The 22,558-nt window shown below is 37.0% G+C and overlaps 1 protein-coding gene and 1 non-coding gene across 7 annotated transcripts; one reads left to right on the top strand and one right to left on the bottom strand.

Moving 5' to 3' along the window:
* Nucleotides 1–411: 411 nt before the first annotated feature.
* On the bottom strand, nt 412–484 carry TRNAK-CUU (transfer RNA lysine (anticodon CUU)). The gene has a single exon. It is a non-coding gene; the product is annotated as a tRNA-Lys (tRNA).
* A 5,255-nt stretch (nt 485–5,739) lies between these two features.
* LOC148862993 (Pre-mRNA cleavage complex II protein family) lies at nt 5,740–22,537 on the top strand. Of its 6 annotated transcripts, XR_016110535.1 has the most exons (11): nt 5,740–6,499; nt 6,752–6,849; nt 7,072–7,105; nt 8,672–8,841; nt 9,034–9,217; nt 10,088–10,268; nt 11,092–11,203; nt 20,951–21,078; nt 21,834–21,932; nt 22,092–22,112; nt 22,247–22,537. XR_016110535.1 is itself a non-coding variant. In XM_088980331.1 (10 exons), the coding sequence occupies exons 1-9, from the start codon at nt 6,288–6,290 to the stop codon at nt 21,885–21,887; spliced, it is 1,173 nt and encodes a 390-aa protein (XP_088836457.1). In that variant the 5' UTR covers nt 5,740–6,287; the 3' UTR covers nt 21,888–21,932; nt 22,346–22,537. The 6 variants fall into 6 exon arrangements, 3 of the variants coding, with proteins under 3 accessions (XP_088836457.1, XP_088836455.1, XP_088836456.1); XR_016110534.1 differs by having other exon boundaries at nt 21,834–22,112; XM_088980331.1 differs by lacking the exon at nt 22,092–22,112 and having other exon boundaries at nt 22,346–22,537.
* Nucleotides 22,538–22,558: the final 21 nt, after the last annotated feature.

Raw genomic sequence — 22,558 nt, forward strand, 5'->3', positions numbered from 1 at the left:
AACCATGCATTGAGAACATCTCTATACTATCATGTTTTCATTCATGAAAATATGTTATTAATGCACAACTTGCGGTGTTATGAGGACCATGTGAGGATAAATTTTGTGAAAATAAAATCCGAATTCCGGTGTTAGAGCAGGGAAGTCATCCTCGGGCATTTCGGTCCAGCAATTTCTCCCACTCACATCTGGCTACAAGCTTAATACACCTTATTGGGTTCCAATTGGAACAGCTTCCTGTCTGTGCTCAACCGATGGCTCTTTCTGCTGTGGCAAGAAAATACAGACGTAGGCCGTTTGATTAATTGCTCCTAAAACATGGTACCATTCCACACACAAGCACCTTAGTGCTTCTTTAATTGAAGAATAATCTTTGATGCTTAGATAAACTAAGTGGAGAGCAGACTTTAACGCCCACCGTGGGGTTCGAACCCACGACCACAAGGTTAAGAGCCTTGCGCTCTGCCGACTGAGCTAGACGGGCACTTCATCTTGAAGAATGAATATGTATTTTAAGGATTTCATCCATAGGATGCAAAAATATCCCACTTCAAATGGGTGTATATCTGTATCGGATTTCATAAATATTTATTCAAATTTGAATCCAATAAAGATGTTAATATGATCCAATTTAATTTTAAAAAAGTTATTAAATTATTAAAAGAAAAGCCAAATATGATAGTTTAAATAAAGAAAAACAAAAAATAAAAGTTCATTTTCAACTATTTTCATCATATATATATATATATATATATATATATATATATGTGTGTGTGTGTGTGTGTTTTTATAAAAAAATAAATAATAAAAAAATTTACAAAAATGCAATATAAATAACATGCTTATAAATGAATAAACAACATATATATGTTATATATCAAATTGGATAGGGGTGATCCAAATTCAATCCATTTTTTCATCAGATCATGCTATCCAAGATGATCTGCTTTGAAAATCTGGAACGGGGATGTCCAAATATGACAAAATAGGACCAATCTTCAGACTAGATCGGATCATGATCCAATCCATTTGCACTTAGTTGTTGCCAACCCACATTATACCATGAGTTGGGTTAGGTTTGGAGTTATGAAATTTTGGACTCAAAGCCTAATCCAAAACCAATGTAGTTGAAAACTTGAAATTCTTCAAATCAAACAAGGCAACTTGTAGTCCTACTTACCAAATAATGCTTACAGTTTAGTTAACCGAACCATGTGCTTATTTTCCAAATCGAACCGGTAGTACCGGTTTTTTGAAAACCAATAATCAAAGCCAATTAGTTGATTAGTTCAATTAATCGTTGGTTCGGTTCATTGATTTTCAATTTTTTATTTTTATAATGTATATTATAAATAAACATATAAGTATATAATAAAAAACTAGACATGCATATAAAATATTATATTATAAATAAAAAATATATAATATAAAATGTATGTATATGAAAAATATACATAATATACATAAATATATGTGTATACTGGTCGATTCGACTACCATAATTTTTGGTTTGGTCTTGTCAATTTGGTTCAGTTTTTTTTATTTTTCATGATCACCCGTAAGCATGATACCAGTCTCATACAATCACAATGGACTTTTTTGATATAAAGTTTTCTAACAAGTAAATCTCGTTTGAATTTGAAGGATAAAGCCACAATTTTTTTTTTTTTTTTCTTTTGGTAAACTAAGCTATAAATTGTTGGGGAAATGGGGAATTTGACAAACAGTCACTCTCGTTTTATTTTACCAAAATATATTGTTGTATTTATGCATATAATCAAATCCAAACATATGTCCAATACGTATGTGCCCTTGGCTTGGAGAGCTCAACTACAATGCACTCATCAATATTACTTATACTTAAATCAAGATCTCAACCAATCATAGTAAATTTTGCTTAATTTTCAATAATTCACGTAATAGAGTAATTAATATCATGTTCAACCAATCACATAAGACAGAGAAAGAGAGAGATTCATTAAATTGAAACCCAGATTTTCTTTTCATTTTTTTTTTGGTTCAATTATTTGTCAGCAGATATGTCAACATCTATTAACATTTAAAACAAATGCAATATTGGGCAGATGATTTGGCCTCTTAACAAGTTGCTCTCTCAGAAATGAGATGGTAATAAACAACTTGAAAAATATTAAGTACAGTTTAACACTTCATCGTCTCAAAGTAATGAAACCATGAGTTTTTTTTTTTTTTTTGTGCAAAGGTGTTTGACAAGTCTTTTTTTGGAAGATCTTTCAAAAGTTGAAGATTTCAAAAAATTGATGAGCTTTCACAAATAGATCTTTGAAGATCAAGTACCATTTGATTATAAATTTTTTCAAAGATCTTCTTAAAAGCTAAAAAGATTGAAAGACGGTCTGACAAACATACTTGTGAGTTCCCCTTACATGCATGTGAAATGTCATGTGTCGAGCCCAATAACACATTCAAACATGCAAATAGAACTTGTGAATCCCACTTACACATGTACCTATGCAAAATATTATAGTGAGCGCATCTCCCAATACAAGATATCTATGGACCCCTCTCATACATTTACCTATACAGAAAATCAATGCGGGTCCCATATAATTCATCACATAATATATAATTATTTCAATACATGCAATTAATTTAATATGAATACTTCTTTTGACAAACAGTTCAATACGAACAATCCAATACATGTTATTAAATAAAAGGGAAATTTATGGCTTACTCCACCTCAAAAAATTTTATTGTTTTTTTGAATGCAATGTCTCAAACACCTACCTATGCTACAATACCCCCTTGAATTTATAGACAGCACAATCAAGCTACTCATCTTTTTGCTTACATATCATGCATGGGGCAGCTATTTATCCAATATGACTTTAGACGATCTTCTCATGTAACTATTTCTACGATCAGTTAATTAAGATCTCTTTCTTTTTCAAAAAAAAAAATAATAATAATACTCTTCTTGAATTGTGATAAATTCCTCCACTTGTCATTATTTCTAACTGTACAAACCAAGTACAATCGTACAGATGATCAATGCTGAATTTGGAACACAATCATTATATTGAATCAACACCGTCAAAGAGGTTGCACAATCATGTTGTAGCCAGAATGTTGAACATTTTATTATAGTTTCCTCACGTTGCAACTAATGACTGCAGAATGAAAGGGTGATGACTAATAACAGATTGCTTTAGGTCATATTTTACTTAATATGTACAATAATCAGATAAAATAAGGTAAAATTGGAATTAAACAACAAAATAATTCAGAATTTGCACTACCATCGTTTTACAGAGCAATAGATTTTGTAGAAGGAAATGTGATGAAGGGTGATTTGGCATGACCTAGTAAAAAGGGGACACGTAGATGTGATCTGCTCGAGGGGTGACAAATCAGCCAAATGAACCCGACCCACAACATTCGGAGCTCGGATGTTCAGCCACCTCGGCCCCAAAACCACCTCGGCATAGAGACACCTTGGCACCCAATCCGGTTCGGGACTAAAGAATCAAAGTATCAGTTCGGAGCTAAAGAGCCGAAACACCATGTAATCGACTCGAAAGGCCTCCCCAACGGACATCGAACTTCTCGAATCACGACGAGACTCATCCTATCTCCGCCTAAATCGGAGGTAGACGATAAGCCTTATCAACACATTGCTCTCCTTCAAAAACGAAATTGATCTTATCCGCACAGCCCGAAGATCCCAGAGCTCTTTCGTAAGGCCCACAACCACTCCATTATATAAGGACATAAAACCCCAAGGCAAAGGTATGCGTGATTATTTTACTCACTAGCAATCAAGCACAGTATTTAGTTCGCATCCACAGTATAGTATTATTTTGTAGATTGATCCAGCTCACCGCACAACTGGAGTTTGGATCATCTTACAGCTAGGAGTATCTAGATCGCACATCATCAAGATGTTATAGATATCATAGGAGAATCATAAGTAGTAGTATATCATATGTAGACAAAAGCCATGCTACAAAGCAAAATGGTATATTTTAGGTCTGGAAAATTTAACCTGTAGCAAATTCATGATGGAATCAGAAGAAATTTCAGATTTGATTGCTTAATTAAACAGTAAAATATCTATTATATGCAAACAAAACAATATTTAGGCCATTCTATACAATAATTTTTTTTCGTTAAGCCATTCTACATAGCAAAACGGTAGGTTTTTTGCTTGAAAATTTTAGCTCATACATTCCCCCTTCTCCAATTTCTCCTTAACATTCTTTCCTTTTTGCTATACCCCTTTCCTAGACCTTCCATGTAGCTAGATGGAAGCCCTCTCTTCTTCACCAGAGTCCTACTCTAAGTGGAAGCCCTTTCTTTTCAGTAATTTTGGTCAATTTATTAATATTTAATGATATTATCATATAATAATTAAAAGTTTTCAATGGAAAATTAATTTAAATAATATAAATTTATTTGTTATATTTTCAATAATTTTGATATTTACTATATTTTTTAAGCAATAATTAGTGATTTTGGTAATTTAATTTAGTGAAAGTTAAATTATAAAACTTCTAATTACTCAAATAAATAATTGGAAAATTTTAATAATTTTCGTAAGTATCGGATACTACATTTATAATTACCATATTTATTGGAACTATATTTATAGGTTTGGGGGATGACCCCCATGGGTAGGAATGGCAATGGGTGGGTTCGGGGCAGGGTTCATACTCCTCGTCTTGACCCTGAGTTATAAATTAATTCCCATCTCTAACCCTAGTCCCCATTTGAAAACAATTAATATGCATCCCTAGTCCCTAATAGAGACGGGTTCCCCATCAAGGACCTGAATCCCTAATTTTTTTTTTAATTAAAAGTCTATTTTCAGAAAGGTATTTATTTAAAGTAAATGAAACATTAAAATACAAATAATAGTTTAAATATATTTTGATATATATATATATATATATAATATAAAATATTATTATATATATTTAATATAACACACACACACACACACATATATATACACTAAAACACACCAACGAAGAAATTTTCTCTTTTTTCTTTTAATTTTATATTTTTTATTCCACATCATTTTTAATATATTTAATATTATTAATATTATTACTAATTTTGTACTTTAAAAAATATATTATTTTCTGGATTATTCAATTTAAATGTTATTCAAATAAATTATGTAGTAAAAATATAAATAATTTTTTGTGGATTATTCATTTTAAATGTTGTTCAAATAAATAAATATTTAACATTAAAAAATAAAATATTGTTTAAATATTTTAATAACTATATATCTAAAATAACAAAATATTAAAAATAGATAAATAACTATATAAAAAATATTCAAGATTATGCAATACCTTTAAAATAAACAATTCAAAATTAATAACTAACGAAATATTTAATATCATTGTGATTTAACAAAAGTTAACCAAGGGTCAACTTATAAAGCCATTGGCAGTTATGACGTAGAGCTTCGTGCAATCATTAAGGGCTTAGAAGCTGCAATAGTGTTGCAATGCCAATCAGGTGCAAATTTTTTTGGATGCTGAAGTAATAGTAAAGAAGTTAAACCTTCTAATAATGGAACAGGCATGGATCAATTAAGTGTATTTTGGGCGGATCTTGTATCGCCAAAGTCTGTTTAGGGATTTAAAATTCATTTATATATCTAGAACTAACAACCCTTTAACTCTTCTTTTAGCTTATTATGCTTTAAATATCAAAGGCACTCTACTATGGACATGCTGCCTTGTACAAATTTACTCGCAATATAATTTCTATCACCACTCTCTTGCCTGAAAAATAAGTCGAGGATTCCCAAACGAAGAAGGAAATGACTTATTTGATTTTTCACCGTTCGGGGGCGTTTGTCAAATCTTTTTAAGTGCTCTTTCAAGCTTTTTCAAGGCACGGAAGACCTGGTTTTGAGCATTTTTCGTTTGATAATCAAAAGACAGGAAGCCGAAAAGACATGTTCCCCCAAAAAGCTTGACAAAGAAAGCTTCGAAAAACCCTCGTTTCCTCTCTGAGTGTTTTGGCTAAACGAATCTGCACCAGGTATGAATTCCTCCTTCCTCTTCTTTCTTCTTCGATCCAATTCTCTACTCGTACAGTCGTACCTCAGTTCCTTTCAGATCTGATCTCTCCCCAGCAAGTTGCATTAATGTATCAGTGCACCGGGTTGGCATGAATGTCTTGAACCGGACACGTCCGATCTGACGACTCGATCTAGCCCGTCCGAGTTCGTGGACCGGTAGTATTTCTTTCTTTTTTCTTTTTTTGCTTAGAGAGAGCGATAGATGGGCGAGCAGACGAAGATGAAGAAGGTCTCTCCCACCCGAACCGAAACCCCTTCGCCAAACATATTCATACCAGCCTCGTGGTCTGAAGCTGCCATTTCCATAGTTTATGATTCTATAACTTCACCACCTCCTGTTGCTTTCATTTGCGGTGCCAAGAATAGCGGGAAGACTACCTTTTCCCGCTATCTCCTTAACATTCTATTGCAAAGGTTTGCAGAAACTAATCCTCTCTTTACTTCTCTGCATTTTCCTGTCTCTACCGATTCCATTCGTCTTAACCATTCATGTTGATTTGGTTTTTCTGTTTCATTATTGTAATTCCTCACTATTTTCTAAAACATTCACCTCTGAACATTAAATTTAATCTATATATTTCTTCTTCTTCAACGAATTGGATGGGTACAGAAAAGGTAGTTCTTTTGGTTATTCATTTATGTATTTTTTTTTATTTCCTAATCCAGATACAAAAGGGTAGCTTATTTGGATACAGATGTTGGGCAGCCAGAGTTTACTCCTCCTGGTTGTCTGTCCCTTAATGTTATTGACAGACAAACTCCAGGTATTCTTTCTCTATATTTTTTTGAAGTTCATTTTCTCTTTTTTCTTTAGTTTTTAATTGCCGGCCTGGATTTCTTGTTTCGCCTGCTCTTGCCTGAATTTGTAACTCTATTATTCTCTTTAATTAGTCGTCGTCTCTCTATGCATGTGGAGTTTCTTCTCCTTCCATCATCGGTAATTATTTATTTGTTTATTTTTCTGATAAAGTTTGCTTTTTCATCAGATACGACAATTCCATGTCTCAAAACGCCTGAGAGGTACGAACTTCAATCTTTTACATGATGGTTGTAGCACAGAAATTTTGCATCCAAACGTTTCCATATGTTAGTATCGTTTAAGGCATTATGAAATACAACAATGTAGTGGAATAACATAAATAGTAGGTCGATTATGGGGATGTTTTGCCCTATGGTATTTAGATATAGATTAATTGGAGGGCTTTGCTTTTGGGGGCAGGAAGTTCAAATATTCTAGTCTTAGATTGAGCTGAATGTCAATCACTTTGCACCATATACCACATGCAAAATTTTATAGGGACCTGTGTTCATGTCCAAGGATTTCGGAGTCCAGTTCATATTAGCGTTGGTTGAGTGGGGCTAAATCTTGGTATTGCAAAGTTTTATTTCTTTTTCTTCATTGGCTTTCATTGTAAACTAATAGTTCTTGATTTAAGATAGAGGGAAGGTTGTTTTTCGTACAAAGCATGTGCAACCCATATTTGATATTCTATGCTTATTGTGTACATTTATGTCATCAGACACCTTTAGAAGGCATGTTTGTCTCATGGTATTTCCGTATTTTCAACTTTGCAATTAGTAGGAGTTGATTAGTGAGATAGTGAGACTGAGATCCATAAGGTTGTTGAGGTACTTTTGGTAGGATCTTTTTTTTTTTTGATCAATAACTGTGAAATTTCATTAGATTAGAAAAATAATATAGTACAGTGTGTAGAACCAAAGAGAAGATAGTGAGAGATAAAACAACTTATCTCTCCCCTTAGATACACCCCTCTTACAATTGTGCCCAGAGCAGAACTTGTTGTCCCACCCCTTGTTTTGCTAGAGAATCAGCAAAGGAGTTGGCGCTATGCTTGCACCAGCTGACAGAAACTCCCATTTCCCTTGTTAGCCATCTGAATTTTTTCTTTAAGTAGGATCTTCATGGAGTTCATTCTTTTGCAGTCTTAACAAAATGAAGATTCTGGGCTGTGTGAAAGTTCAAGGGTTTGCCACATATACTAAGATAATCAACAAGGCATGATATCATGGAACTTCCCTTTTGCCAATTGATTGAAGCTTATCTTTTATCTTTTTTTTTTTTAATTTTTGTTTTTGTTTTATTATTCTGACAATTTGCTCCTTGTGACCCTTTTCTTTCCTTATTTTTTTCATTCTTCTTGCTCCTGAGTGGGTGGACTAGATATCTATTGGGCCTTGGGTTTGAGTTCTCTCCTTTTTCCCTTTACTTCTTACCTATCAAAGGAAGGAAAAAAGGGGAAGAAAGTCTTCAAGTTGGAAGTGAGGATTCAGGAAGGCCCCCAATGTATAGGGCCAATGTTATCTGTTAGAACAAGGTGAAAAAAAGGGCTTTCAGATCACAAAGCTTAAGATTGGAAATTGCCATATCAAATTTGGATTTTATGATGTTATTGATGACTATATTATTTTGTTTTATTTGAAGATGTGTTATGATAATTGTCCTGTGCACATGGAGATTATTCCTTTGATTGAGAGATGGGCATTCTTCATGCCTCAACCTCATCTATTTGGTGAAGTTTATGGAGTTACAAATTTGACCACATAAATTTATTTTTGTACTTTCAGGTGTCTTTTCTTTGGTGATATTTCTTCAAAAAGGGATCCAAAATCCTATTTGAATAATATATTCGCCCTCTATGATTACTTCTGTGCAGAGTACTATATGTCCAATGAGAATGAAAATCTTGGAAAACCTCAGTTGCCTCTTGTTGTTAATACACCTGGATGGGTGAAAGGTATGCATCAATTCTGGAGTTATTATTTGCATTTTATATTCCTTTTTATTTTCTTGGTTTGTGATATTGACTATTGAGTTATTTTGCTTCCCAAAGTTTCATTACTTCTTATAGTGAGTTATTATGCATTTTATCAATTTGACTTGCTTACTTATTAAACTACTAAAAAAATTCTATTTCCTTGGGTGCAAGGTATTGGTTATGAAATTTTGGTGGAGATGTTGAAGTATATTTCTCCCACACATGTGGTTCAGATGCGCATCTCTGCTGAGAGTAAAAATCTGCCAACTGGGGCATTCTGGCTAGATGCAGATAACGAGGGGGTTGTTAAACTGATTGATCTTAGTGCTGCGCGGCAAGACTCTTTTAATAGATCGTAAGTTCTTAACAATATTCGTGTATACTTAGAACCTCATTAGATCAATCTGGTGTTACACTATCGCTTGGATGTGTATGACTTCTACCTGTACTACTGTCCAACTAGAAATCTTTTATCCAAAACCATTTCAAATTTATGCTTGTCTAGAATGAAATCATACAAAAGACAAGTTCAGAGGATTTTTCTTAATTCTCAACTGATATTTAATTCATTTGTCAGAATATGTATATGTTGCTAAGCAACCCTTAACATAGGCTGGACTTATCCACCTATCCTACTTGATTTATGCATTATATTAAGGCCCAAAACAATGTTCTCAGTTTACTACTTGTTTAGTGAAAAAGTCTGTTAAACCATTTGTTTGTCTTTGTACGTATTGAAAGGTTGCCTCCAGCTCACATGCTAGACTTCTTTTTGTCTCTAATGACCCATCTGTAGATCCATGGCACCTGCCCTTTGCTATGCATCCAATCCACTACCACTTTTGAGTTCCCTTCAATGATAATGTATTTTTTCACTATTGTAAATCATTTCAATATTACCACTGTGATATTTGTAGAGTATGTAGTAGTTTCTTTTAAAATTTCCTGATTCATTCAGTTTTTCTTGTTTTATCTGGCAATTAGGGGCTTGAAACTTAATATTTACGGCACTTCTCAATAGAAGTCATTAACTTTGTTTTCCATAACAATGATAATGATAATTGATAATGCTATTTTGTACATCCTATAGGAGTGTTACTACAATTCACCATTCATGCACTTTATCAAGTAAAATACATTCCAGTTTTCTTTCTTTGTGGGTAGATCTGCAATTGTCAAGGGCTGTAATTTTCTTTTCACTCATCGTGTCTCTTATTCTCTATAGGATATTAGTACGGAAGGATGCACATCTTATGCGAGATCTAAAGATCATTGGTTATTTCAGACAATGCTTTCCAAGTGACTTGAATATTACAACCTTAAAGGAACTTGCTCATGCGTTGGCTTCTCAGCTTCCATATGAAGTCCCTATATCAAGTATTAAAGTTTTACATCTTCATTGCCAGGTTTGGTGCCAGTAGATTATGTATTGTAATGTAATTCTTGAGAATTTTTTTTTTACTTTACATGTGTTTTATCTACCAATTTACATAGGAGTTTGATTTGACTTGTACACATGCTTTCTAGTAACATATTGTATAGAGTTGAAACACTAAATGGGGTTGGGGGTGGAAATATCTTAAACATGATAGCATGTTTTTCCCACATCTTATGATGCTATGATATTCTTCTGTCTTGCCATGCAATTGTCAAATTATATGCTAAGATAAATGATTTATTAGTGGGATTTCCAGTTGGATTAGCTGCTCTTTTATTTTCTTACATTAGTAGTGGCAGCTCCTGCTTGGAAGTTTGTTCGTCAGAGGGTGGTGGATGGCAGGCCATGGCCATTGGTTACCACCTCCCTCCATGCTAGAGTTGGGAGCGTCAGGGGATGAAGAGAACCCACATTGAGGGCCTAAAAAACACACATGAATTTTGTTTTGGAAAGAAATATATGGAATAGCCTTCTGAAAATGCCCAAGTCAGTAAACCCTGGCCCTCTGCTAATATTGAGTTATGGCAAAGCTCGGATGCATTTGGGACCAGCCTTAGCATTTCCAGATCTAAATGAGTTGCCCAAGTTTACTCAAGTTTTAGACTTGAGAAGATCTAGTGTGTTTGGACTTGGTGACTTGGCTGAGACAGTTAGTCTCACCTTTCCTAATCACATGTATAATATATCTAAAACCCCACTCCCCCTTCTTCAAATTGAAACCTTCTTTTAAATATGCTATTCAGTTTCTTTCTCATAATTAGATGCTCATATTTTATATGTTGTTATGCTAGGTCCTAAGTAGTGAAATATTTCACAGCTTGAATGCAACCATTGTTGGTTTGGCTATTAGTTCTGAAAAGCCTACACAATCTGAGATGTGCGCACCTTGGTGTGTTGGTCTTGGTAAGCTCTATCCTAAAATAAACCTTTCCCCCTATGCTTCTCTTTCATATTTCCCTGTGTACTTCTTAGCTGTGCTACTTCACAAGAAAAAGTAGGGGCTTTTGATGAACATGTTTTAAATTAGATGCACATAAATAAGGTATCTCCTTTTCTAAATAAAGGGACCATTACCCAATCATTATGCCAAACCTACAATCTGGCAAAATTTTCACAAAGTGGCCACTCTCAGACTTGAGCCCAAGATCTCATGCATGTCAGCCCAATATTGCATAAGCAAACTTTTTCTGAGATATTTCAACAGGGAAAAATATATATTGTTTTGGTGTGGAGGAAACAAGACTGTTATACATCACTTTTCTGAACCATTATCTCTGTGGAAAGCATGAAATGTGTTCGCACTCCCCAATTTGGGTTGAATAACTTGCAACATAAAATCCTGAATGGCTTTCTGCTGACGAAGGATGGTTGATTAGTGCATTTCAGTATTTTGACAGTGCTGGTATGCAGAATAGATTGTTTATTTGCAAAGTTGAGATTCTGCTGCCACTCAAGCTAATTTGTTATACAACCTTGGGTTATAATTCTTACATCACAAAGTACAGACAAGGCTTTTTATTCAATACAATTATGTTACCATACTATACAGCTACTGTAAAAACTCTCCCTGCAAGTCTTCTTATTCCATGTATATGTTTGCACTCTTTTATATTTTGATAGATAACAGTCAAATTTTATTAAAGACTAAAAACAGATATGTACAAGATGCCAAGCATCCCCATAGTGAGTAGAGGTTCCCCACAACTAGAAGTATATGAAGTAAAAGACAAAGCACCATAATATCATGCTACTACATTCAAATCCCCCATGAATCCCCAAAAGAGTTCATTCCTCTCCACTCCTTGTTTTGTCAATGAATCAACAACAGCAAGCTCATTTGCTGATCTATGCACCCATCTTCTACATCTATGTCCCTAATCAACAACCTGATCTCCTTCATTACATTGATACATTCCTATGTTTCCACAAATCTTGATTTTTTTAACCACTGTACAACTACTTTGGGGTTACCTTCTAAAATCAGATTTTGTACAACTGCACTTATGTCTGCCTCTATGGAATTTCCTCTGCCAATGGAACCTGAAAACAGAGCCATGACATTACCTCATGCATCCCTAAAAGCTCCCCAAAACCCTGCTGGTCATGGGTTGCCTCTGCCACATCCATCAAAATTCATTTTCAGTGAACCTTCTTGGGGTGGGGGACCAAAGAGCTGAAACTAGAGGCTTGTGTAGAGATGTTGGTTCTTGATACTGTTTTCCAATTTCTTACAATGTCATCTGCTGTGAAGGGATCAAACCAAGTCAAGGTCTTCACCCAATGGACAACCCTTATTGTAACCAGCTCAATAATGTTCTCACAGTTCCTTGCTTCATTGTTGAAAATTCTCCCATTCCTTTCTTCCCAAACTGTCCATAGGATGGCTGCTCTCATACACCTGCATAACAGTCTAGCTCTTCTTGTATGGAAACTGAGAAAAGATGGTTGAAATAGCCCACTTAAGGTAGAAGGAGGTGTCCACCTGAGATCAAACAACTTAAGAAACCACTCCCAGATTCTTACCACAAAAGGGCAGGAGATAAGCAAGTGGTAAATGTCTTCTCCATGAGCCAAACATAAAGGATAAGTGTGTGTTGATAGAAACAGTTGAGAACACTGATGTGGGCCCCACTGCAGTGGTCCCCACTGTGTTCGTAGGACAGCATGTGTAGTTATTTGTTTCAGTTATAGTAGTGTCAGTTTTGAGTCAGTTTGTTAATTCAGTTGTTATTTATTTCAGTTTTTATTTACTTTATTTATCATGTAAGTACTAAGGGCAGATGTGTCCTTTCCATTATGTACTGAACATAACCTATAAATAATAAGAGAGTGGCGGCGGCAGATCTGTTAGAATCTGTCCCTCCTTTCAACCCTTTGTGTTCTCATGTTTCTTTTCTATTCCTTTTCCTTTCTCTCACCTTTCTTCTGTTTTGTAAACCTAAAACCTATTAGGATTCAAGATTGATTACAGTCTTGATCTTCTACTTGGTATCAGAGCCTATCTAGGGCTTCTCATGTGTGTCTAGTCTAGCCAACCACATGAGGACTAGCTAGGGCTGGAAGCTTATGAAGAAGTATTCGGTGGCTGAATCTTGGAGATTACCAGAAGAGGTTCGCAGCAGTTGAAGACTTGCCGTGGCTTGCAGAGAGTTGGTAATCAGGAAGCAGCAGCGACGGTTAGGGTTTAGGTAACCCTGGAAGGCAGTAAACCGAAATCCATAAGTTTTTTTTTATTATTGAGTTTCAGAGACTGCAATCAGTCGAGATAGGTTGGACCTATCTAGAAGGAGAGGCCGAACTGTTTTTAAGTTTGTTTCTAGGGTTTGGCTATTGGGCCGAACCCCCCCCTCTCAGAGGTGATCAGTTTTTAGGGTTTCATGTTGCCCCACGACAAGTCCCACTTGTGCAGACTGCTTGGAGAGTGCAACTGAGCACTTATTTCAGACCTACAGTTGAAACCCTAATTTTGCTCACAGCAGTGGGCCCCACAATAGTGATTTTAGAAAATTAGCATCTCAGGTTGACAGGTTGCCTGGTACTGTGCATGCCGATTGATTTCAGATCAGATTTGAGTTGGTTTCTTGCATATACTGTGATAGGCGATTGATTTCAGATCAGATTTGGGTTGGTTTCAGATCAGATTTCAGATCAGATTTGTGTTGGTTTCATATCATATTTCAGACCTGCTTGTTTTACTTTGTTTTCTAGTTTAGTGGCTCTACCAGTTTGTAGCCACTGATTCTTGATCAAAGATGGAGTTTAAGGGTCAGGGAGAAAGTATTTTGGAAACAACAGTTATGGTAGTGTATTTGAAACCGGGTTTCAAATTACAACTATGAGATTTGATGGGTCAAATTACTTGGAGTGGCCTCAATCAGCCATGATGGCTATTGGAAGAAGGGGAAAACTGGGTTATCTCTTGGGAGATGTGAAAGAACCTTCCAAGGAGGACCCAACATACACCAAGTGGGTTCAAGAGAACTATTTGGTTATGGCATGGCTGTGTAATTCTATGCAGCCACATATCAACTGAAATTACTTGTGGGCGAAGACAACCAAAGAGATATGGGATGTTGTGAAAGAAACCTATTCCCAACCCCTTAATGTTGCTAGAGCCTATGAACTGAAGTGTGAGGTGAACAACCTTAAACAAGGAGAGAAGCTAGTTTCTGTCTACTTCTCTACCTTGAAATCCTTGTGGCATGAGATTGACCATCTAGAGACCCTTGAGTGGGAGAGTCCCAAAGAGGCACAAACTCACAGAAAGCAAGTCGAGACGAATAGGGTATTTGAGTTTCTGGCTGGTTTGAATCCAAAATATGACATTGTGCGACAACAGATATTGACAAGAGATAGTGTGACCCTTTCTCAAGCATACTCCCTGGTGCATAGTGAAGAGACCAGGAGGAAAGTCATGATGCAGCCTCAGCCCCCTTTCCCAGCTTTGACAGCTATTAAACCTAAGCCAGGGGGTGATCCAGAAAGGGACCAGAAGAAGGAAGATAAACGGGATCTGGTATGTGAACATTGCAAGAAACCCAAGCACACAAAAGATACTTGTTGGAAGCTACATCCTCACTTGGTCTTAGCAAAACTAAGAAATAAGAAGGGTAATGCTTATGTGGTCGTGAACACTGATTCAACATCCTCATTAGGCACATCCCTAGAGACTTTAGCTGCTGTTCGGGCTGCCCTCATACAGTTGGAAAAGGAAGTTGGGAGTTCAGCTCAGCCATCTCAGTCACCATCAGCTCTTGCCCCATCTGCATTTGCTCATTTAGGTACTCGAGCCTCAGCTTACTATGCTTCAGCTCCAGGTAATACTGACCACTGCTGGGTAATAGATTCAGGTGCATCCGACCATATGAATAGCTTGCCATCATTGTTCACCGTTTATCACTTGTCCTCTGGCCGAGATAGAGTATCCATTGCTGATGGCTCTCTTGTTCCCATTTCGGGCAAGGGGGACATCAAGCTCTCAGATACTATCTCTTTATCTTCTGTCCTGCATGTTCCTAAGCTTGATGCTAACCTGCTTTCAGTTTGTAGTATTACCAAACACATGAACTGTTCAGTAACCTTTTTCCCTGACCGATATGTTTTTCAGGATTTGGAGACGAGGAAGGTGATTGGGACTGGCTGTGAGACGAACGGGATCTATCTGCTTGGAGAGAGTTCTCGTTGGGAGGAGTCAGTGGATAAGAAGTCTTTTGTTTCCCAGTCTGTGAGTTTGTCTTTTAAGTCTTTGAAGAGTCTGTTTCCTGTTTTATTTGAGTCTGTTGAGTTATCAAAGTTGAGGTGTGAGAGTTGTGAGTTTTCCAAACATTGTAGAACCTCATATTCTTTAAGTAATAAAGGAGTAATTCCTCTTTTGATATTGTGCATACTGATGTTTGGGGGCCATATCATATCACTTCTATGGGTGGGTACAGATATTTTCTACTGTTTGTTGATGACCATACCCGCTTTTCTTGGGTCTATCTTATGCGTTCTCGGGATGAGGTTCCTGCTCTGACCCAAAACTTCCATCAAATGATTCTCACTCAGTTTGGAGCCAAAATCAAAGTCCTTAGATTTGACAATGCAAAGGAATATTTTGCTCAGCCATTGACCTCCTACCTTCTTAGCCATGGAGTTATTCACCAGAGCACTTGCCCTTATACACCACAGCAGAACGGCGTTGCCGAAAGGAAGAATAGGCATATCTTGGAGGTGGCTAGAAGCATTATGTTTACCTCCAATGTACCTATTCACTTTTGGGGTGATGCCATCCTCATGGCAGTTTATCTCATTAATCGAGTTCCTTCCCGGGTTCTTGATATGAAAACCCCTTTTTCCCTTCTATACCCAGACGAGGAGTTGTTCATTGTTCCCCTTAAAACCTTTGGTTGTACCTGTTTCGTTCAGCTTCTCGGGCCTCATCATTCCAAGTTTGAACCTAAGGCCTCCAAATGCATTTTCCTCGGTTATGCACAAACTCAAAAGGGTTATTGCTGCTGTTTCAGGGAAAAGGTTTGTCTCCATGGATGTCACCTTCTTTGAGGAGACACCCTATTATCCTAGGGTTTCTCCTCAGGGGGAGAGCAGTGAGAGTGGGGTTGTTTTGAGTTTCTTTCCTCAGGGGGAGAGCAATGAGAGTGGAAGTGGGGCTGTTCCTTTACCTATTCCACTAGGTAATGAAAGCTGTAGTGGTGAGGGTGGTCAGAGGGAGCCGGAGTTGAGAGTCTATCACAGGCGATGCAGGCAGGTTAATCCTAGTCATCGGCAGTCCCTGCCAGCTCGAGTTCCTTCCGCGGCTCCAGATCCAGAGCCTACTGAGACACCTCCCACTGTTGCCACTTCCCCTCTTGTGGATGACTTTGATCTCCCTATTGCCATTCGCAAAAGGAAACGACATTGCACTACTTCTACAGCTCACAACATCTCACAGTTCTTATCCTATGATCGTCTATCTCCATCTTACCGGTCTTATCTCACTTCCATTGCCGATGTCCCTATCCCAAGAACAGTGCAAGAAGCTTTATCAGTTCCAGAATGGAAAGATGCAATGCAAGTTGAAATGGATGCCCTATTGAAGAATAATACTTGGGAACTGGTTGACCCACCAAAAGGAAAGAAACCGGTGGGATGCAAATGGGTGTTCATTGTGAAGCATAATGTTGATGGCTCTATTGAAAGGTACAAAGCTCGGCTGGTTGCAAAGGGGTTCACTCAGACTTATGGTATAGACTACTTGGAGACCTTTGCCCCAGTAGCCAAGATGACCACCATTCGAGTTTTGTTATCCCTTGCAGCAAATCATTCTTGGCTCTTGTTTCAGATGGATGTTAAAAATGCCTTTTTGAATGGAGACTTACAGGAAGAGGTCTACATGTAGTTGCCTCCTGGATTCTATGATACAGAGACAGGTAAGAAGGTTTGCCGACTGAACAAGGCATTGTATGGTTTGAAACAGTCACCTAGAGCCTGGTTTGATAGGTTCAGATTAGCCCTTGGAAAGTTTGGCTATGTACATGCCCAATCAGATCATACACTATTCATCAAGGGGGTGGAGTCCTCTCTGACACTACTTGCAGTATATGTTGATGATATTGTGGTGACAGGAAATGACAGCCATGAGATTGAGTCCCTCAAACAACTCCTTCATCAAGAGTTTGAGGTGAAAGATCTTGGTGCAGTACGGTACTTTTTGGGTATTGAGGCTGCTAGATCCAAGCAGGGGATTTTTATCTCTCAGAGAAAATATGTTCTAGATCTGTTGGCGGAAACTGGGAAGTTGGGTGTTAAGCCGGCTGATACACTCATCGAACAAAATCACAAGATTAGTGTAGAGGGCGGGGAGCCTCTTGAAGACAAAGTTATGTTCCAACAGTTGGTTGAAAAGCTCCTATATCTCTGCCTCACTCGACCAGATATCAACTATGCAGTTAGTGTTGTTAGCCAGTACATGCACTCCCCTAGAACTTATCATCTTCTTGTGGTAGAGAGAATATTAGCATACTTGAAGAGATGCCCGGGTAGAGGTATACTGCTCAAGAACAATAATCACATGAGGGTGGAAGTCTATACAGATGCCGATTGGGCTGGGAGTGTTGATGACAGAAGGTCTACCTTTGGATATTGTGCCCTTGTGGGAGGTAACGTTGTCTCTTGGAGGAGTAAGAAGCAGAGTATTGTTTCCCGCTCCAGTGCTGAAGCGGAATACAGGTCAATGGCTAACGGAGTGGCTGAAATCTTATGGCTGAGATCACTACTTGAAGAGTTGGGTATTGACTATGAAAAGCCCTTAATGCTGTATTGTGATAATCAGGCAGCTATTAATATAGCCCACAACCCAGTGCAGCATGACAGAACTAAACATATCGGAGTTGATCGACATTTTGTGCGAGAGAGGGTCACATCACAAGAAGTGTGTCTTCCGTACATCACATCTAATATGCAGCTCGCGGATATCCTCACCAAGGCTGTAGTTATTTGTTTCAGTTATAGTAGTGTTAGTTTGTTAATTCAGTTGTTATTTATTTCAGTTTTTATTTACTTTATTTATCATGTAAGTACTAAGGGCAGATGATTCCTTTCCATTATGTACTGAACATAACCTATAAATAATAAGAGAGTGGCGGCGGCAGATCTGTTAGAATCTGTCCCTCCTTTCAACCCCTTGTGTTCTCCTGTTTCTCTTCTATTCCTTCTCCTTTCTCTCATCTTTCTTCTGTTTTGTAAACCTAAAACCTATTAGGATTCAAGACTGATTACAGTCTTGATCTTCTACTGAAACCACCCTGGCCTTTTCTTCTAGATATTCTCAGAAGTGTTAGTTCTGAAGTGGTAAGCTTTCTAACAGAAGGCGCCTCACCTTGGGTGGCACAGGTCCACTCCAAACTTCATGAACGGGAAATGATAAGGAGGAAGAAGAGGTCAGAGAGGATGAAGAAAGTAAAGCATTCAGAAAAGAGCTGCAAGAAAAAAGAACCAGAGGAAGAGGGAGGCCAAATCCTCCTGGCAGACTTGGATGGGTCAAGAATCACACCATCCAGGACTTTAAGGAGTTCAATTACTAGGAGGGTGTCCAATTCCCTTAAACCCCTATTCATAAAAAAAAAATCCCTTAAACCCCTTCTGAAACTGAGATCCCAATCCAAGCCCACCCAGGAAGACAACACTTGCTATGAAACTAAAGTATGCTTGAACAAGGGCAGATTGTACAAGCTAGGATAAAGATTTTTGAGAGTGGATTCCTCTACCCAAAGGTCTTCCCAAAATTTGATTTTTCTCCAGAGCATAGGTCATACCAAATATGGCTCAGAAAAATGGGTAGCGTACCCACAATAAACTTCCAAGGAGAAGCTAAAGTAGTTCTTCTTGCAGCAAACCAGGGACCCAACCATTAGGGTCGACACCATGATCCATGAATAGTTCTGATGACCAAATGCCACAACTTATTAGTATCAATTGGTAGCGTCCACAGCCCTTTTCTTAATAATGACGAAGTCTTCAACCTCAGATTGTCTAGTCCTAATCCTCCCTTCTCCCTTATCCAAAGTTGCAAACTAAGTCCCAGTTGATTAAATGACCGTTATTTGACTCCCCCAATTCCTACAAGAAATTCCTCATTATACTGTCAAGATGCTTGGCCACCAAAGCTGGACCTGGAATCCTAAACGTGAAGAGATAATAGATGAGAAGGTTTTCTAAGGTTGATCTAGTTATAAAGTGATTCTCCCTCCCATTGAGATGTAAGATTTCTTCCAGGTTGTCATTTCTTTAGATAACCTATCCATGATTGGGTTCCAAAAGTTTAAAGACCTAGGATTTCCACCTACGGGTAATCCTAAATACTTAAAGGGCCAGCTCCCCCCCTTGAATAACCCAATATTGAGGCTATTCTCTCTATTTCGGAGTTGTCCATGTTGACACCCACTACACAACTCTTTACAAGTAAGAAAACAATAATTCACCTTCTGTTAGTTTGGTTTCAAGGTAATAGGTGCATTAGAATTTGTGGTAATGTTTCACCATAAACGGTAGTAATCTTAAGTTTATTAAACATTTTCAATAATTTGTTCTTGATGCAAAAAATCTTGTTCAAATGGAACCAAAGACGGGTGCAAACAGACTGGATCATGATCCGATTTGATTTTGAATTCGATCTGATTTGATATCCGATAAAATGATCCGAATCGAACTTGAATCAGGGGTTAGTGAATTCAAATTCAGATCATATGGACCTTCTATCAGATCGGTTTTGGATATAGCCCGATTCAAATTTGATCTGATCCATTTGCATACCTAACCAAAGATCAACCAACTCTCTAGCTGATAAATTAGCTAGATAAGGTATAGGTAGGGCAGACTAGTATTCTGTTACTTCCCTCCTGGAGTAGCCATTTGCAATGACTTAATATTTTGTTTCCATACTGTTTTGCCTTCTCATTGAGAATGTGTTGTATCTAGCTTAGCTATGGGCATGGATGATTTTCTTTATTCAGCTTTAGTCTGAATTAATAAGTCTCTTTTGATCTTGTTAATGATCACACAAAAAATCAAGAATATATTGGTAATAAATTGATGATCCTCTGTTAATTTTCTAAGTGCAAATCATCATCTTCATCTAAGCCTTGCCTGAACTGTATGGGGTCAGCTACGTTGATCTTGTTTTTTCATCATTCCATTCTATTCAGTACCAAAGTATCTGAGTGCAAATACACGGATGAATTCAATGTGATTTTCAAATTGTTTTCCCTGGGAAATTTGTCATCTTTGTCTGTCCAAGTTGCCTATTATTATTGTTTATCAGTCATCCAGCTCAGCATGAATTACTTATGTTGTACTTGTAGGACAAAGGCTCGTTATGTCATTTATCATAAGCTATCATAAGCTTTATAGTTAAATAGGTTCAATGTTTTCTCCTGACATGCAGAAACTTTAAAACATGTTATCATTCCTTTGCAAATTTGCTACTAATGTTATTTTAATGCTGTGGTTCCATACATATTTATGAGCATTTACACACTAGTGCTAATCTAGTTTCCCTTTGCTTGTTTCTCTAACCTGTCCAGTGTCTACTTGTCTTTATCAATACAAATAATTAAAGACTACTTGGAGCTTGACTGCCATTTTCTTTATTTACTTAATGTTGTATTGGATCAGGGATTGTGAGAGGCATTGACATTTCAAAAGGTACATTCTATGTAATTACACCTGTCCCTTGGTGCAGTCTGCAAAAGGTAGATCTTTTTCTACGGGGTTTTATCCAAATCCCAGCTTGCCTGATGCAGGTAATTTGTATCTTCCTTGTCCTTTCTCTGAAAACATGGAAGAAAATTTGGGTTATTGCACACACAAATGGGACCAACCTAATCATTGGTATGTATTAAATGAGAGACACTCCAGTCCTTTGATCAGGTTGATTTTCTGGCCCTAACATATTTCTGATTGGACTTTCAAATGGTGGAAACTTGTGTATGCATCTCTGGCCTGTATTTTATAGATAATGAGGTAAATAGGAGCCTGAGAGGGGTAAGGTGACTTGGGATTAGTCATTCAACGAATTGGAAATATTCTAGGTTAGGAATCATAAATGTTGCTTAACAAAGGACAAAGAAAATTACAGAGAAGCCCAATATAAGGAGACCCGAGTAGCCCCTTGTTTAGCGAGATAATCAGCCAAGGCATTAGCTGATCTCCCCAACCATTGAAATCTGACTGTCATGTTATGTTTAGTAACTAAGGGGTTGATGGTTTCCTCCATCTCCCCTCCTTAAAGGGGAGGTAAGCATCTCGTGCCTCTCCCTAAAATGTACCTTCTTTGGCTATGAATTAATAAATCTTACAATTCACTTATCAAAAAAAAAATCATAAATGCTGCTTTTAAGTAAAAAATTAAAAATGCCTAGGAATCGGAAAGTCATTAGTCAACAGATTAGATCATAAATATTCAGCAAGTTAGATTGCTTCTGTTCTGTTAAAAATATAATTTTAGTTTTTGCTGAATGCCCTAGTTCTTAAGTATAGACCATGACATTCTTTGCAGGTTCAAGGGTTTATTTCACCTTATATGTCTACAAATGTGCTGCCAACAGATTAGATCCTTGGAATAGATATACAGGTGCTGAGCTGAAAATGTTATAAGGTTATGTTTTGTACCATGCTTTTCCTACCTGAAACGTTGTGTTGGCCAATACAAATTGGCAATAGATGTGTTGTCACATATGGAAGTCACTTCAATTACAGTGATTAACATACCTTGCTGTTTCTGCCTGAAATGTTGATTTGATGTTTCTGCAAACAGCCTCCCACACGTGTTTTTAAGGTATGCATGTTTCAACTATTAACAGAGTCAAATAATAGTTGTATGCCACTTTGTATTGATCAACCCAAATTGTTTCAGGTAGACACAGCAATATTATTATTTAATAAACCATATATCTTCTTTTCTTTCATCAGATATTAAATCCAGAAAACAATCTTAAGATTCCAAATGATATACAAGTCTTAAAGGAGGGTGCTTAACAAGGTTAGCATGAAGTCTATTATTCAATGCAGGAAGCTCCTTGGTCCAGAACCAATTGATGGGCAACAGCACAAAACCAATGTGTGAGGTGTTTTTTTATTCTTTTTCTATTGTAAGTTGTAGTGCTTATAAAAGTTTTCCTATATTTGCATTACCCTATTTTAAATTTTATTATTGGATTATGGAAGTTAATGAACCCATGAAATCAACTACTCACTTGTACATAGAAAGTGTTGACGAATTCA

Source organism: Nelumbo lutea, chromosome 3, assembly GCF_056320005.1.
Source record: "Nelumbo lutea isolate HS-2025 chromosome 3, American lotus-T2T, whole genome shotgun sequence".
Lineage (NCBI taxonomy): Eukaryota > Viridiplantae > Streptophyta > Magnoliopsida > Proteales > Nelumbonaceae > Nelumbo > Nelumbo lutea.